Genomic DNA, 18,165 nt, shown 5'->3' on the forward strand with positions numbered 1-18,165 from the left:
AAACAATAAAATACTACTGCATACCTACTAGAATGATCACAATCCAAAATACTGACAACACTAAATGCTGAGGAGGATGTAGAGCAACATGAACTCTCATTCACTGCTGGTGAGAATACAAAATGGTACAGCCACTTTGGAAGACAGTTTGTCAGTTTCTTACAAAACTAAACATATTCTTACTATACAATCCAGCAATCTTGCTCTTTGGTATTTATCCTAAGAAGCTGAAAACTTATGTCCACACAAAATCTTGCACACAGGTGTATACCCCAGCCTTATTCAAAATTGCCAAAACTTGGAAGTAACAAGATGTCCTTCAGTAGGTGAATGGATGAACTGTGGTACATCCAAACAATGCAATATTATTCAGAGCTAAAAAGAAAGGAGCTACCAAACCCTAAAAAGATCTGGGGGAAACTTACATGCATATTACCAAGTGAAAGAAGCCAATGTGAAAAAGCTATATACTGTATGATTCCAACCACATGGCATTCTGGAAAAGGCAAACCTATGGAGACAGTCAAAAGATCAATGGTGCCAGGGGTTAGGAGGAAGGGGAGAATGAATAGGCAGAGTAAGGAGGATTTTTAGAGCAGTGAAGTTATCCTGTTTGATGCTACAATAGTTGATATAGGTCATTAAATATTTGTTCAAACTAGTTGAATACACAGGAGTGAACTCTAATGTAAACTGTGGACTTTGGATGATAATGATGTACCATTGCAGTTTCATTAATTGTAACAAATGTATCACTCTGGTGCAGATGTGAGGTGGACCGTGCATGTGTGGGAGCAGAGTACATATAGGAACTCTTAGTACTTTCTGCTCCGTTTTGCTGTGAACCTAAAACTGCTCTAAAAATAATTTTAAAAAAAGTCCCTTGAAAAGCAATTAAAGAATGTTTTCAAGAACTTTAAAAATATCATAAGACAAACTCATAATCCCACTTCTAAGAACCCATCATAAGGAGGGATATTCAAAACAATCATATAGATAAATTGTAAAAATGCATCGTGTAAAAAAACCATTTTGGACAAAGAGTTAATTGCACTGTTATTTATAAAAGTGAAAAGCAAAAAGCAATACAAACACCCAACAATAAATGGCTAAATTGTAATAGAGCTATATAGTTCAATACTATGCAAAAGCAAAACTGTGTACAAAAACTCATTTAAAAATCTGATAAATTAATAATTTACAGTGCTAAGTAAAGATTATAATGGGAACATCTACTTCCTGGCTTTACACAGTTTTAACTGTAACAGTCTGGTTTCCACTTCATAGCATAAATAGTTAAAAATTTTTAAACCATTATTAAGGAAATTATGTCTAAAATTGCAATTTTAGAATTTTAGATGGCAAATACTGGTGAAGTTCTTTGTTGCTCTTCCAGGCAAGTTTTACAGTGCTCCTCTTTATCATTTGGTTCATATACTTTACCGACATATTCCAATGACTCAAACTATAGCAAAATTATTAGGGGCAATTTTCAAGTACTATTCTCTCTAAATATCATTTAGTTTATTTTTACAATTATTGATGCCCTATAAACTTTTAATTTTCTTAGCAAATCTCTTTATAAAAAAATTCTCTTTATAAACACATCAAAAAATACTTTTTTGTATAGGTGAAGTCTGAAAATTACAAGAATTCTGCAAAAGTAAAATAAATACGTTTGATTATCTGTAACCTTCTTCTCTCATTAGAGAAGACAAATGGAGCTTCAAAGAGAATTCAGAATGGAAAATATGTCATTTTTACAATAAATATTTTCAGGCAATATCTCATGATTTGGGCAACCTTATAACATCTTTTTCCTACAAAATATTTACTGGTTAATGACAAGCGTTCAAATTTCAAGTTTTTGAAAGTGTATTCTCATCAATATCAACATTAAATTTAGCACAAAGCAACCAATTCCAAGGTAAATATTCCATAATATAAAATTTCAAAAATATCTAATGGAGCATAAGTCCTTGCTTATGTCAGTAATATCTCTGCCTGTCAGGTTACTTCTGGTTCCTATATTATCCCTAGTATACATAATAAAGGCAGTATTGCATTCATTCATTTATATGTAGAAATCATGATCATTGTGAAATCATTATGCTGATAATTATCTTTGAATCAATTGTTTATAGTATATTATTTTTTTCATAGTCTTATAATGTCAATATATTTTGTGTGGAAAGTTTGCACCCAGGGCAGGTTCTGGAGTGGAATGGCAAAGATCAGAGGCTCTGGCACAATCAAGGTTAGTGAGAACGGTACAGATCTCACAAAGATGTGACATTTGCTGACATAACTGTAGAAAGTGACTAGAATAGTGTTGACATCTAGTAAGAGCTCACTAAGTGTATGTTCTTGTTGAATAAATTGAAACCAAGGGAAAGATACTATCACTAATGTTCATCTTCTCTACAAATTACTAGAATTTTATTTAATATTTTATCATTTTCTATTTGTGATATAGTAAAAATTCAATTGTTTTTCAGAATTATATTGAGTGTGAATCACTAGTTGGCAATATATTCATTCTCACATTTAGTCTTTTATGCTTCTTTCAATTTAAACTTTAAAATTCTGCTTCTTAAAATTATGTAGCATGTACTTCTCTTGTTTTGTTATTTTTCAGATTTAATGAGGTTATGAAAAAAAGAAAAATATCTCATATGTATAAATTTATCATTTTGTTAGTAGCAAAAACACACCTAGTGTTTTTCAATTCATTGTAGTGTTATTTCTTTGAGGGCACTTTTTTTTTTTTAAGCTCTTGATTCCTTTCTAAAAGGTCTGAATTACTGAAGTTGTTAAATAAAGTTTCATATTTCTCCTTGGCCTTCAGTCTGTACCCAAGAACCAGCTTCCCCACTTGGGCATGGATTATGTTTGGGTAAGAAGGAAGACTGTCCAGATTGATGAAGCAATACCCCTGGGAAAAGACGATTAACATGTATAAAGGGATTTCCCTGCAGTATAAATACCAGCACGCGTCCTCCTGGTGCTCAGAGCCTCCCTGATGTATATATGCAGGTAGTGAGATTTGAAACGGCCCTTTGAGATGGTGATATAATAAAACTCTGACTTGAGGAGCAGACTTCTCCTCATTTTTCTACTCTTTTGTGGGAATGAGTTGCCAACCTTTTACTTCGGCTGATACCTTTATACCTCTGAATTCTGAGTCTTCTGCAACTCTGCCTCTGATAATGCATCACAGCGCTGCCGAGTGCCTACCAGTCTCCAACCATGCCACCAACGTGATGTCCACAGGTACTGACTCCAATAACCGTCTACGTGTGGCTGGGCCTAACATGTCAGGGTGGACGCTTTGAATCTTGTTAGTTTAGAATCTCATTGCTTCTTTTATTTTCATTGGTGTTAAGTTAAATATTCAGGATATTGAAGAGGTCAAAATGCCTAAGAAAATTTTCAAGAAATATTAGTAAGTGTAGTAATTTCTATTATTGTTGGTTTTATTATAAAAAGAGATCTGTTTTCTATATAAGTAAACAGTGAGTCTGAGATTTATTTGGTTTTTAGATTACATTTACTACCATGTCTAAAAACAGTCATACACCTCACAGTAAACACAACTGAATGATTCCAAATACCAACAACAATGGGTTTCAAAGAATAAAATAATTAAGTGTTTAAATACTTAATTACTTTAATTACTTAAATACTTTAATTACTTAAATACTTTAAAGTATTACTTTAAATACTTTAATTTTTAGCATAATTAAAAACTCAGAAATCAAATCTAGAGGCAATATAATATTTAGAGCCCATGGACTGAGTTGAATTTTCTCAAAATTGAGTTCTGAAGAGACTTCAAAGTTTTTATATTTTCTTATATAACTTTCTTAAATGAAAATTAAACTTGAGAATTCAAATATATTGTCTCAAACACAACCAAGCAAATAAGTATATTTTTTTAATGTGTCCATTTTTTATGCAGTAACAAAGTGTTTTGAAGTTGATTTATAAACAGTCTTGAGTTGAGTAAATGTCTTCTGTTTAACAGCACTTTCCACTTGTTTTAAAAGCAATCTAAATATGAACTAAATTTTATACATTTAAAAATCAAAATTTGAGTTGATACATTTATATGCTGATTTAAAGTATTTTAGCCTTATCTTTTGTTATAATTAAGCAGCTTTCAAACTTATACGTAAGTTTAGCATTAATCTTCAGCTGAATTTTAAAGTATCTAGAGATCATATATTTAGACTCTGGGAAAATTATTAATGTAGTGATTTTTTATATACTAAACATTCTCAGAATTTAATTTAAAATGTACTAATGAAAATATCCTCAAACATATTTTTTGGAAAATGTAATAAAGTATTTTTATCAAAGAGGTGTGGTATAAATAAATTTAAAAAACCATCACATAGCTAATTGTATATTTTACATAATAGGCATTTATATAGGTTGGTGATGAGAAGGAAAATGCATTGTTTGCTTAATCTACTGTGTGTGGATAGTATTTGGCTAGAATAAAAGTAAAATTTGGAATTGAGGTTAAAATTAAGCAAGTTTAGGTCAAAACCCTATTTATTTAAAAATAAGTAAATAATGTATAAATAAATAATTTATAACTAAGTTATAAATATTTATAACTAATTTATACATAATTATAAATAATTATGTATAAATAAATAATTTAAAAATAAATAAATAGTGTATTTAGTAAGTTAGCCTACCCTTTTACACTACTTCCCCACATCAGAAAGACAAAAGGTATTTAAACCTTGGAAGTAAAAACATTCATAATCAATAAAAGTGACCTAACGTGTTTTAAATAACAATAACATTGATTTTTATAATTTTTCCATCAAATTGTAATCATATACATCTAATTTTCTAAGTAAGGAATTAAAAATAGTGATTATAATGAGAAGAGCACTTAGATATTGAATGCGTTTCATGTTTATTTGTTTAATTTTGGAATGCATAGTAATCATTATAAAGTAAAATGATTTCAGTTCTCTCTCTGTGTCAGTTGTAAAATGAAAATTTATGCAGATATTTTAAAATATTAAAAATTGAGTTATAGTTAGAGAAAATATGTTTTACGTTCTGAAGAAATTTTGTCTTTAATCGGTAGACCATATATTTTCAAAGGATTCTAAATCTATTCTTTATAATATCTCATATTATTCAAGAAGATAAAACTTTATTTATGAAAATCCACCACTACATTCAGGATATCATGAAAAAAAAGCGAAAATAAAATACATAAGAAAACGTTGGCTAGTGATTTTATTGTCAGTAGTCCATTGTTATTCATCTTTAAAGCTTGATAAAAGTTTAGTAATTCAAATTTATACTTTCAACATATACATTAATTCAATGAAACCTATAACTATTTATAAATGAGGCTAAGTTTATATGCTAGGTTCAACCTTTATAAACCTCAAGTTACTCAACAATCAACGAACTTATTTTTTGACCAGCTTCATCATTAGACTTGTTGAATTAATTGTGTGCATGAAGAAAACCTACAACCTCAAGGTTTCAACACCAGCCTAAATACATCGTACATTGTCACAGGCTTTTCATAAGCCTCTGAACTTAGTGGGGTTTTTTATTATTATATCCAGTAAAAGGCTAGTGGCTCTGCCATTTCCTCTTTGATAGAAAAAATTTGTTAGGTGAATAAGCAGAAGTAAAGACTGATCAGGAGTTGATTTCTGTATTCATTGTTCCAGAAAAAGACCAGTATTATACTATGTTATACAAGAATTTTAAGAAAGTATCCTCTCGTCAGTTCTTTGCAATGTCTATATTGAGTGGAACCTGCGAGAATTCGGCTACTTCCGATTAGCCAAGTTTCAAACTGGTCAATCACCCCAACACAGAGCACAGGATATAATTAATGAAGGCTCTAGTCCACTTTGATGATTCATGATCTCATTATTTGAGACAAATTTCAACCTCTAGTTTTAACCTACTCATCAGAGAACCGCCCCCAAATGAGAATAAATTATTGGCATATAACTTTAAGAATAGCTTAAACGTGTACTTTTGAAATGAAATGAATGTGTCTTGAATCCTCGTACATTTTCTTACCAGTCCCGTCTATTTTGTCTTTGATCCAAACTCCTAAATGTTTGTGCACATATTTCTTGGTGACAACATTGGGAAACACAGCAACAGGACTTCATTATTCTGTTCCTTCCTGTCATTATGGAAACCAGTCATCGACCTATGGAGTGATGGCAGGTAAGAAAAATTGTCCTTACATATAAGATTGAGTTTGGGGACACTTGGATGGATTTCCTGGGTCTGAGGGAATCTTGACCAGAGTATATCATGAATTTCAGATCTCTTAACCTTGGAAATGCTGGTAAAACCACCGCTTATTGAAATGTTCTCTGATCTGTGATGTCTTCAGAGACCATAATAGTTATACCTGATTGCCCCTATTCTACCCAGCTCTGAGCTGCTATGCTTCTTAACTCTTGTGTTTGCTTTGTGTGATTTTTATTTTAATTCTCTACTGCCAAACTGCTCATTGTCACTTGTTTATGCCATTAGTGGGCTTGCCTACAGTAATAATAAGGTAGCTGCTAGCCTTATGTGTCTATTTAAATTTAGATGTAAATTAACTAAAATAAGGTCAAATTTAAAATTCAGTTCCTCAGTTGCACTAGTATTTCATATTTCAAGTGCTCAGTAATCTTATGTGGCTACCAAAGCAGATAGACCAACTTCTAGAGCATTCTCCTCACCACAATATTTCTTCTGGCCATTTGGTCCATAAAGATAAATAAGACATTGAAGGCTAAGAGTGATTTGCAGCTGCTTTAGCAATAGTTGAGTCTTTGGCAGCCCTGTCTGAGATGCTTCTGGGTCTTAGATGAGATTGAAATAGTTGAAGTTACATATCTTTTTTCCCTTTGGATAAGTAAAACATCACTAGATCAAGATAAACTACTTGTTTATTGACACTTGCATGAAGATATTGATAGCACATTTCTTAAGGAAAAGAAAATATGACCTAAGAGATCCACTCATTACAAAATTCATGACTTAATTTTAGGATATGGCCATAGAAACAATTTTGCTGGGCACAGAAGTTTTTTGGGGGTATCCCTTAATCTTTTATATTTATTTCTGCAGCAGGGAGAGAAATAAACTACCAAGGATCTATGGGAGAATGTGAGTGTGTGTGTGTGTGTGTGTGTGTGTGTGTTTGTGTGCACGCTTGTGTGATATTGAGAAACTCTGGATAGAGAAATCACATATTAGGGAAATCTTTTCTTGTGTTTTGTCATCCAGAGTAGGTAATAAAACATCAAATATGGATTTATGCTTATACATTTGAAATAAAATTGAACAAAGAATTTAGTTCACCAACCTTTCATTTCTCAGAATTTCTCAGTTTAAGACTCAATAAAACATTAAAACTTTAAAATAAAATATTCCAGAACAAATTAGCTTCTTTTACCTTCTATTAGGCAGCATTCTGAATAAACTAGTATCCTCACCTTTATATAAAATGAAAACTGATGTTCTTAATGGTTACCTGTAAATCCTGATGTCTCTCTTTAATAAGTAAAAAATAAAGAAAGCCATATTTTTTCTTCCTCTTTGAAAACAGATCATTTATGATTCATATACGTAGTAGTTAATCAGTATTCATGGTTAATGAGAACAGCCCTTCTTGATGATGAACTATTTTCATTGTAAAATAGAATAATATGCATTTAGCCACTAGAGGTGCAGGCAGAATTCTTTCTGTGGCCTCCACCACATTTTGATTATGGAGACTGGAAATAACAAGCTCATGGCCACGTGCTGCCCTTTCTTGGAGGAAAAAGGCCTTGCTCTTCCTTCACAGTAAGTTCCAGGAACACCGGTACAACTATAGGCTCCCTCTATACCCAGCAAGTGGCAGGAATGGATTGAGGTTGGCACAAAGATAAAACCAGCCACAGACCAAATACTTTTAGACAGATTTTGCTACCACCTCCCTCTCACCAGATCTAGGCCAGTGTCTGTGGAGTTCACAGCTGGCCTGAGAAATCTAACACCCTTCCAATTTCCAGGATTGGAGAGAACAGGCCCAGGTTCACACTGAGAGTTCACAGGCAGCTCAGATTGTGCTGGTACAAGTTTCCCTGGCAGGCTCAGCAAACTCTCTTCCTCATTAAAAGTTAAAAAGGAGAGGCCCCTGGAAAAGCCCTTTAAAATGATTCAAAGCCTGGCTTGGTGATAATCACGAGAAAACTTGCCCTAAGATTTGGAGGTATTGTTGTAGTCTTAAACCAAAGTTAAATATATTTTGTCACTGAAAGAAATATTCACCATAGCAAGCATAGAGATTATATTTGAATATTTTTTGAGAGGGATATCATTAAAATATGGTGTGCTTTATAATTTGTTACAATGTCACTATTTTGACATATATTTGGTAATTAGCCTTTGCATCATGGCCGATTAGATCTCAGAGAATCTGAACCTTTCTGCTGTCATCCCCAGAGAAGCTACACAAATTGAGTTGTAAAACACAAGAATTCAGAAGTATTCAGGAATTCAGAAAAGGTATAAGAAACACAAGAGAAACCTGGCAATGTCATTTGAATTTTCTGAGAAGTCTCAAGGCGTTCATCAGATCAGCTGCTTCCACACAATCCACAGAAGTGTTTAATCATCAACAACAAAGACAGATGCATTGTCACATACTCCATATAAAAGCGAAGCTGCAGAAAGAACCATATTTCAAAGGGTGTGAAATTGCTTTATTTGAATACGGCTATTTTGTCACTATACTCTGATGCTTACATTTAGTTTGAGCATTTCATTAAATTAATAACCCATCGGAAGACAAGAGCTATAGCTAATATTTTGTTAAGGTTGGTAGGGAGGACTCTAATCATCAGATGAATTCACTGTGCTTCATAGACCAGGTGTGGGCATACCAAAGAGAATGACTGATTGGATGAAATGAATTAGCCACACCAGGAACTAATTACAAACCTTGTTCAAGTCAGCATCTCCAAGTGTCAGTCTCTTCATATCCAAGTTGCAGTGGGTACCAGAGGTCTATCAGAGTTGAGTTGTGGCAACTTTGTACCAACTCAACCTGGCTTTCTCCTTGATCTTCTCTTCAGATACATTCTCAGTTACATTTCTTCTTCTGTCTCTTTTCTCCTGAGAACTTAGATAATTCAACAGCCTACAGTATAGATAATAGGAAACGGAATTATAAATGATATTCAAAAATCTCTTCTGGAAAAACACAAAATAAAACAAAATAACAACAAAAACCCTTCAAAACTCTGATTCCTGGGTATCTGACATTGTGTCTCTTCTCCAGTTTCTAAAGTTGGGTCCAACTTAGAAAACAAGCTTAATGAGCTGTGTACTTTGTCCACCGTCCTGTGGAAACTGGGCAAATCAGCTACATGGTAATGATTGCTAAATCCAGCAAGGTTATGACATAATGGCCACCCAAGATGTGCTGTAAGAGTCCTTGCTTAAAAATGAATTTTATCAGGAAAGCAAAATAGCTGATATTGGAGAATTAATCAAGAAGATGGATGTTCTTTTCTTATGAGAAGTGGATAATAAGAGAAAAGACTAGTATGGCTGCAAGTGCCCTTTACACCTGGGCTAAGGCAAAGGGTAACAGAAATCTGTTTGACAGTGACATGGAGAAATAGTCTACTTCGGAGCCCATCTCTTCATTCTTAAGTTGTCTTTTTTTTTTTTTTTCTGTTTCATTTTTTTCTTTTATTTAGTCTTACTTTTCCCTAACTTATTCTGGTTGTGTTGACAATAAGGGAAGGAGTAATTCTGACCATCTTTTGCCTCTGGATCATGAAAGGACTTTCAGTAGCACTGACTCTATGTATTTTCCCTAAATTTTGTATCCTCTGTCTCAACTGCACAACTCGGTGATTGTAAAGCAGCCACAGGCAATATTTAAACAAACAGGCATGGCTATGCTTCAAATCAACCTAATTTATAAAACCAGGAAAAGGACCCTGTTGTACATGAATAGGATGTACAAATGCACAAAAGAGAAAAAAAAATCCCAATTCAAATTTATGATTTGTTTCATGTTGTCATGCATGAGGACAAAAAAAAAAAAAAAAAGAAATGGAGATATTCAAATGTACTTTGCTGTTCCAGTCTACAGCAAGGTGGGTGCATTTTACTGTGTCCCTCTGCTTCCCCTGTTTGTTCTTTCAAAGCTTCATAACCTCAGAGATGTTGTCAGTTAGCATCTGGCTGAGCCACGTGATGCAGAAGAGCCCCCTGCCCTGTATCACAGAACCTTGAGTCAGGTCCCCGCAAGGCAAGACCATGGCCTCCCCATCACCTGCTTTAAAAGACTCACCTCTGTTCCTCTCCCTCCTCCGCCACCCAGATGTACATGCAGAGCAGTTCAGAAAGGCTGTGGTGGATTAATCTGCAGTGTGAAAATACATCTTGGGCTGTAAAGAATGTACAAACACTTCCAAGATATTTAGGTGTGCACTTGTTCTAGGCTTATAGACAATTTTGCTTTAGCAATGCTTTGGAAATTGTTCATGAAACTTCTGCGGCACACGACTCAATGTATCTTATTCTCCTCCTCCCCAATCTGACTTTTCAATAATCCAGGCTTTAGAAAAAAATTTTAAATATCTTGTCATGTATACCATACCAATCACTCCCCATTTTCTGCCAAATATAGGATCATATGATAGAAACCACAGGTTGTTTGGCTGTGCTTGTGACTGTCATGAATTTCTGTTTAAGGTTAGCTCCAGGAAAACCGTGTCCTTGTAGATAATTGTGGATACTTTCAGTTAACGGAAAATAAAAACATGTCACACATTGTGCTTTCCTTTTTCCTCTGGATGCCAGACTTTTGAACATGGTATTTTCTGTGTACTTCTTATGGACTCATGTTCAAATTTATTTGTTAAATGTGCATTTCTCCAGAGTATTTATAATGTATAAACTAGCTTTAAAATTTTCCAGAAATAGAGATGGCACACTTCCAATATTTTATTAAATAAATATAATACTTTTGTGTGAAAGCGTTTGTTTAATGTAACCAAATATGTTTAAGATGCAGAAATCCTTAAAGTCATTTGATTTCCCTGAGTACAGACTACCTGAAAAATGGACTGATTATTTTGATGTGGTTTACTGCAATGTTCATTGGAATTCACTTCTAGTTTCAACTGTGTAGTGAATTCATCATAGCACCCAAGAGAGAGTTATTTAACTTGTTTTCATTCAAATTTTAAATTGTGGGTAAAAAATACATATCTTTTCTACTTCATTTGTTTATATAAGGATAAGAAGATGACAAATGTAAAATGAACACATTTGGAGATTTGTAGCAGTGCAACTATTATCAGCAAGAAAAATTGAAAAGAGTGATCAAGATTGCTAACAAATTCAGACCTTTCTGCATCTCATGTAAACGATACGCAACAAATTACTTATGTGAAATAAAAATAATTTGACACAGATTACATGAGTTATCCAAAGTGCCTTAAAATACATTAAATATGCAAAATAAAACAGCAGCCTGATTTGTCTCTGTTTTTACTGTTTCTCAGAGTATTTCATCATTAAGTGTATTAAGTGGCATTGCTCTTTCTGAATGACGAAAGAAGTGAAGATTTTTTCATATGTGTAAGATTCAACTCTGAAAGCAAAGCAAAAGAAAAGTCTTGAGATAAATATTAAGTAAATGTGAAAATAAAAGTGATCAGTTTTCTTTTTTATATATTAGTCCTTTCTTTTAGTTCAACTAGCAGAAATCTAAAACTAATAGAAAGCTAAAAATGAACCCTAAAGGTAATAAACATTAACAAATTGAGTTATGTAATAAATTAAAAATTGATATTAAAAAAAGAATAAAACTGGATAATTTTGATTTTTAGAAGTAACATTAATTGCTCTAGACAGGAATAGTTTCTTTTGTATATTTTTTACATCTGTGAAATGGCTAAATTTATTTTATGCTATTTTGTTTAATTTCTCAATTGCGTGTGTATTTTGCTTCAGAAAAGTAATATAGTCTACTGGGGTACACTATATAATTACATATTCTCATGTAAATAATATAAGCCAACAATTTGCTGACTTACACTATTCTTTGCTCATTACGTGTTGATATATTAATGTAAGCTTTATATATCCTGGCAAAATACACTATTACTCATGTCTGACTTGTGAATGTATTTATAGAGAAATTATAGGTAGCATAAACTCGATGTATTTTTTCAGTAAGTTTCTAAGAATGATTATGCAGGTATTCTGTAGTCATTTATTTTTAGTTTAAATACTTATTTGTACTCATAAGAAAGATTATTAATTATTGCATATTTTATTTACATCAAAATGTCTTGGTTATACAGGTGTCATTTAATATAAATTAAAGTTAAATCTCTATGAATAAAAATGTAAAGTACTGATGAAGAAAACAAAAATAAAATGTGCGGGAGTTTGGCTTATACCATCCTCTCACCCACGCTCCACAACTGAGGCAGACTCTTCTTTCCAAATGAAGAATGAAATCTAGAAGCAATTAAAAAATTAAATCTTTTAGTTTTTTGTGATTTATTTAACTCACTAAATGGATTCAATGCTTCATCATTTATGGGTGATTACCTATCATATCTAGAACTGCACCTTTCCTTGCCACTTATTTTTGCTTCCTAAATAATTGTCAAGAAGTGATTCCATTATATTTTATACTTTTCAAGAACTCTTGTTGCTGACTTTTTAATAGAACTTTAAAAATTACTTTTTGTTAATGTCTGTCGCTTGTTAACGTCGAATCTATTTAAACATATTAATGCATTTTGTGTTCTCATAATTTTATTTTTACCTGCCTTTACTAAATTAAGCATTTACTGAAAAATCAGTGGGGTTTCTTAATAATGTAAAATCAATTTTTCAATCCTACGAAAACTTCCCAGCATAGCCTTTAACCACGTGCCTGATTATAACAAACATCATAGATTATTTGTTCAATGAATTAAGAAAACAGAGATGAATATGTACATTCTGGTTAAAGTTGAACCTCAGATTCCCAGGAATAGATGTCTTTTAAGAGAAAAACATGATGGAAAACTCACACTTCTGTGAAATTTGCTTATTTCTATTTTAATTATTTGCAAGTCCCTGCTTCTTCCCTTTGGCTTCGCAGTATCTTTGTTTTTGCTGCTCCCAGGAAGGTGGAAAATAAATCATCACATTTATACTAAGTTACTCTTCTATTTCAGAAGACTGAATGTCAGGTAACCTTTCAGAATTGAGACTGGCTGTCACAATAATCTTATGGGCCAAACTCCTGCATGTATAGAAATGGGGGATAATTACAAACGGTCCTTTCCTTTTCTTGCTGTTACAGGGAGCTTAGCCCCTTGTCTTTATAAGTTTCCCGACCACACCTTGAGTCATGGCTTTCCTCCCATGCACCAGCCTCTCCTGGCAGAGGACCTCACAGCCGCTGATTTCAAGCAGGAGCTCAGGCGGAAAAGCAAGTTGGCTGAAGAGCCAATAGACATGGATTCTCCGGAAATCCGAGAACTTGAAAAGTTTGCCAATGAATTTAAAGTGAGAAGAATTAAGCTAGGTATGTGCTTGTTATGAGCAGTGGGGCACACAACCTGCTCTGCAAATTCTTACTCTGTTACTGTTCAGTCTCTTACACTCTGCTCAAAAGTCCAAGACAGTTCTCATTCTACATATCTACTGTGGATGTAAGTTACTCGAATGATGACACACCTACAAAAACTTTCATTTCCCTGTAAATTCTTAGTAGCCAAAATACATAGATTTCTAAATTAATGGTACTCTTTTTCAGAGATAAGTTTTGAAGTGCCTTTTTTACCTATATTTTATTTGAAGAGATACCTTTGTATGATTCAAAGGCTAAAAAGGTATAAGTGAAATATATCCCTTCTGCTTGTTTTTCCTGTTTATCAGTGTTGTGTGGCCTTCCAGAGGTATTTTATGCATATACATACAAGCAGATACATATATTTCTTCATACAGATTTTTTTTCATTTAACTATTTGTTTTGGAGAGCTTTCAATATTAGTTTTTTAGAGAGCTTTCTGTAATGCATCTGCCAATTTCCATTTTATGAATATACTACCAGTCTCCTGCTGATGGAATTTATATGGCCTTTAATCTTATGCTACTGAAAACAATACCACAATAATTAACTTCATAAATGTCATTTTGCACCTATATAAATACATGTGAAGGGAAAGTGTTAAAAGCAAAATTGCCTGATCAAAGAGTATGTGTGTTTGGAATCTCGATAGATGTCAAATTGGTCTCTGTGGAAGTTGTACCAAATTTTACTACCACCATAGGTGTCTCTTTTGCCACCCTTCAGAATATGAGCTCCATGAAAGCAGGAGTTTTTTGTACTTTGTTTATTTATTTCTTTTTTGTTTTCTCCTTAGGGGCATATCCTCAGCACTTAGAACAGTGACTGGCACATAGAATAAAAAAATAGTTGTTGAAGGAAAAAGATGCTTAAATCTGTTGGATCTTTGCAAATCAGATAGGTCAAAGTGGTGCCTCATGGTAGTTTCATTTTAAATTTCTCTTATTATGAGTGAAGAGTGAAAGATGTTCTTTCATGTGTTTGACAGTCACGTGTAATTCCTTTTCTGTGAACTGTCTGTTCTCAGCCTTTGCTCACTTTCTATTGAAAAGTGTTTTTAATGTAAATAACCATAATAATTAACCTTGATTTTAATGCATGAAATGTATTTTTTAATGGATTGAAATGATGGTGCAAACTTTTGCATTTGTGAAATGAGCCACTGGTAATTTTTAATGATATTTATTGATGGGCATCATATGTAATCATTTTGTGCATACAGGTATATAGCCTTAGGCCCTGAATTAATATGTAGTAACTATTTGTCATAAACACGCAGTAGGCATCTTTATAACATTCATTTTCAATTTGCTATTTATATTGCTGTGAATGTTTCAAATTCTATATTGATGGCTTATATCAACTTGTATTCTAAAAATGTTTGAGACAATCTATGAGAACTTTTTTGCCTGGAGATAGAAGTATTACTGAATGATATCATAAATATGCTTGGAGGTATACATAAAATATTGTGTGATCAAAGTCTCATAATAAACATGTTTTTAGGGAAAGTAAACACAATTCTTAGTTTTAGGGAAAGTAAACACAATTCTTAGTTTTATCTTCAACATGTTGAATCTTTCACTCTTAAAGTTGAGATAAAAATATTTATGATATACCACCATGTATTTTATGCATTATATTTAATATACTATAGATTTTGAGTATATATCATCAGATGTTTAATAAAAATGATTAAGAGAATTTTTAAATGTCTTCTAAAGTGTTTATGACACATCTAACCAATCTGGCTAAATATTATGAATGGCAGATGTTCCTACCTGAATTCTTTTGACTTCTAAAAAAGTAATTTATTAACTAGAAGGAATTTTTTTTTGAAATACTGAACAATTCTACACTGAACCTTACTGTTATTCTAAGTTGCCAACAAATATATGGTTAAAAGTGGTAATTGACAAAGATACACAAAATTGTACAATAATGGACCAAAATGAATGCTTCTTGAAAAACAAGTTAATGGCCTTTGTTGTTTTTTCACAGGATACACCCAAACAAATGTTGGGGAAGCCCTGGCAGCTGTGCATGGCTCTGAATTCAGTCAAACAACTATCTGCCGATTTGAAAACCTGCAGCTCAGCTTCAAAAATGCATGCAAACTAAAAGCAATATTATCCAAATGGCTGGAGGAAGCCGAGCAAGTAGGAGGTACTAAAGTTGTTTCTGGAGACTCAGTGATGTTCTAACCTGAACACAATGCCTTCCCTTGGTTGGATTAATGCTAAAGTGAGAGGCTTGAAGTTTGGTTTGGGTTTGCTTTTTCTCTTTGACGTGAAAAATAAATATCTTGTTTCATCACACTAAAAAAAGCAAGGCCAGAGCGAGTGTAGAAATAAGCTTACTGGGAATGTAAATTGTGAGAGAATAAACGGTATAAGGAGAACTTCTAGACAATATGGCATAGGTGTGAAGTGGTAAAATGATTCTTTTTAACACATCCAGATTGTTTTGCCTCTGGGCTATATACGGTAGTAATTATACATGAATCATTTTCATAACCTAATATAAGTGTAGCCAGAGCATTTGCACACACAAGCAATTGCTAGATGAGCAATTTATTGTGATAAAATTATCTACTTATATTAATGTCAAGGCTGGATAAAGAGCAAGGTTTGAGAGCATTCAGAGCAAGTGTTCCAACCAAAAGTAGGGATACGATTTAAAAGACAATTGTTTTTGCTAAGTTAATATTTATTTCTGTGTTAACATTTTAATCTAGGGCTTGTAATCTAAAATGATGTAGACCGCAAAACTTTAAAACAAAAATGTGTGGTAATTTTATTTTGCATTGTTTTATAAAGAAAATTTTGAATCCAAATCTGATAGTTAAAATAAAAAGACTTACTTTGTTTTTGTAATTATTCATCTTTTCCCCATCACAGCTTTATACAATGAGAAAGTGGGTGCAAATGAAAGAAAAAGGAAACGGAGAACAACTATCAGGTATACTTTTGAGATATTAAGAGTTACTGGAGAAGAAGAAGATATTTTACAAATGGAATGAGCATTTAAGCATAATATAGATTCAATATAACATAAAAATGAATAGTGTCAATTGAGAAAATAAGATAGGTGAAAAAGCATAACATTTAATAAATTACTGGTGAGATAAAGCTGAAAATTTAAAATTTGATGGAAAAATGTGTATTGTTTGATTCAAGAACAGTTTTACTCTGCAAGTTTTGGATAAAACAGAAACTGGACAATCACTTCTAAATAGAGTGACCGTTTCTATTGTCCTTTTTATTTTTTGCGGTACGCGGGCCTCTCACTGCTGTGGCCTCTCCCGTTGCGGAGCGCAGGCTCAGCGACCATGGCTCACGGGCCCAGCCGCTCCGCGGCATGTGGGATCTTCCCGGACAGGGGCACGAACCCGTGTCCCCTGCATCGGCAGGCAGACTCTCAACCACTGCACCACCAGGGAAGCCCTCTATTGTCCTTTTAGGCATAATTCTTGCTCTGGCAGTATGGTATCTATGTTATTACAAATAACAAAACTAGTCATCAGTATTTTAGCTGCTTAAAGTTCAAGGTAACTCCTTGCATTTCAAGCCAGATTGTTCATTGATCTTTTTGTAATTTCCATGAGGCTCACAGAGGAATTGCTAAAATACAGTTTTTGTTTTAGTGGGTTAGTTGTACACAAAACATTTCATTTATTGTAAATAAATGATTTCTGGGGGACATTTAGAAATGCCTACAGAATTATTTCCTTCTCAGTAAGTCAGTGCCCTCTTGTGGCACAAAGTGGGATAAACACAATGTCTGGGTTCCCCTACTTATTTCTTCCTGTGACTCTGGTATAGGTAGCCTACGTAAGACTAGCAAGCATCCAAATGTTCAACAAACTGCACATTTATCTTTGTTGAAGAGCTTTGAAGGTGTTTTCGGAGGCTTTAAATTTCCTTTTTATGTTAATATTTAGGAAATTCAACCTAACAATTTTGATCTGCCAAAAACATCCCTAAAAATATCCTATCTCCCTTTCTCTCCTGTCAACTCCCCACCTCCCAGTATTGCTGCTAAAGACTCTCTGGAGAGACATTTTGGAGAACAGAATAAACCTTCCTCTCAAGAGATCTTGCGGATGGCTGAAGAACTGAACCTGGAGAAAGAAGTAGTGAGGGTTTGGTTTTGCAACCGAAGGCAGAGAGAAAAACGGGTGAAAACAAGTCTGAATCAGAGTTTATTTACTATTTCTAAGGAGCATCTTGAATGCAGATAAGATTTCCTATTGTGTAATAGCCAGTTTTTCTATTTTTCATTCCTTTCTCTTCTCTAGCCAAAATACAAATTCCTTTTTTGGTTAGCTTCAAAAAAATCCTATCAGTAACTTTTGCAGAAGCTTTTCTTTTCTACTTTAAAAATAAATACAATTTAAATTATATTGATGAATTATTCTCAGAAGCCACGTTGTACTTTTTAAGCCAGAGACTAATAGGAATAAAACAGTGATTCTCTCTCTCAATATATCTCTCCCTCTCTCTTTATACACACAC

General features: G+C 33.3%; 1 protein-coding gene across 2 annotated transcripts; it reads left to right on the top strand.

The window, feature by feature from the left end:
* Nucleotides 1-3,131: 3,131 nt before the first annotated feature.
* On the top strand, nucleotides 3,132-17,891 carry POU1F1 (POU class 1 homeobox 1). Of its 2 annotated transcripts, none has more exons than XM_060149393.1 (6): nucleotides 3,132-3,273; nucleotides 6,082-6,231; nucleotides 13,379-13,603; nucleotides 15,650-15,814; nucleotides 16,549-16,609; nucleotides 17,681-17,891. In XM_060149393.1, the coding sequence occupies exons 1-6, from the start codon at nucleotides 3,132-3,134 to the stop codon at nucleotides 17,889-17,891; spliced, it is 954 nt and encodes a 317-aa protein (XP_060005376.1). The 2 variants fall into 2 exon arrangements, with proteins under 2 accessions (XP_060005376.1, XP_060005377.1); XM_060149394.1 differs by having other exon boundaries at nucleotides 6,160-6,231.
* Nucleotides 17,892-18,165: the final 274 nt, after the last annotated feature.

This window comes from Lagenorhynchus albirostris, chromosome 5 (assembly GCF_949774975.1).
Source record: "Lagenorhynchus albirostris chromosome 5, mLagAlb1.1, whole genome shotgun sequence".
NCBI lineage: Eukaryota > Metazoa > Chordata > Mammalia > Artiodactyla > Delphinidae > Lagenorhynchus > Lagenorhynchus albirostris.

Excerpts from the sequence above, each read along its gene's own strand:
- POU1F1 (XM_060149393.1), top strand. The coding sequence starts at position 3,132 with ATGAGTTGCCAACCTTTTACTTCGGCTGATACCTTTATACCTCTGAAT. Across the intron at positions 3,274-6,081 it reads CACCAACGTGATGTCCACAG|TCCCGTCTATTTTGTCTTTG; the intron begins GTACTGACTCCA and ends TTTTCTTACCAG. Across the intron at positions 15,815-16,548 it reads GGAAGCCGAGCAAGTAGGAG|CTTTATACAATGAGAAAGTG; the intron begins GTACTAAAGTTG and ends TCCCCATCACAG.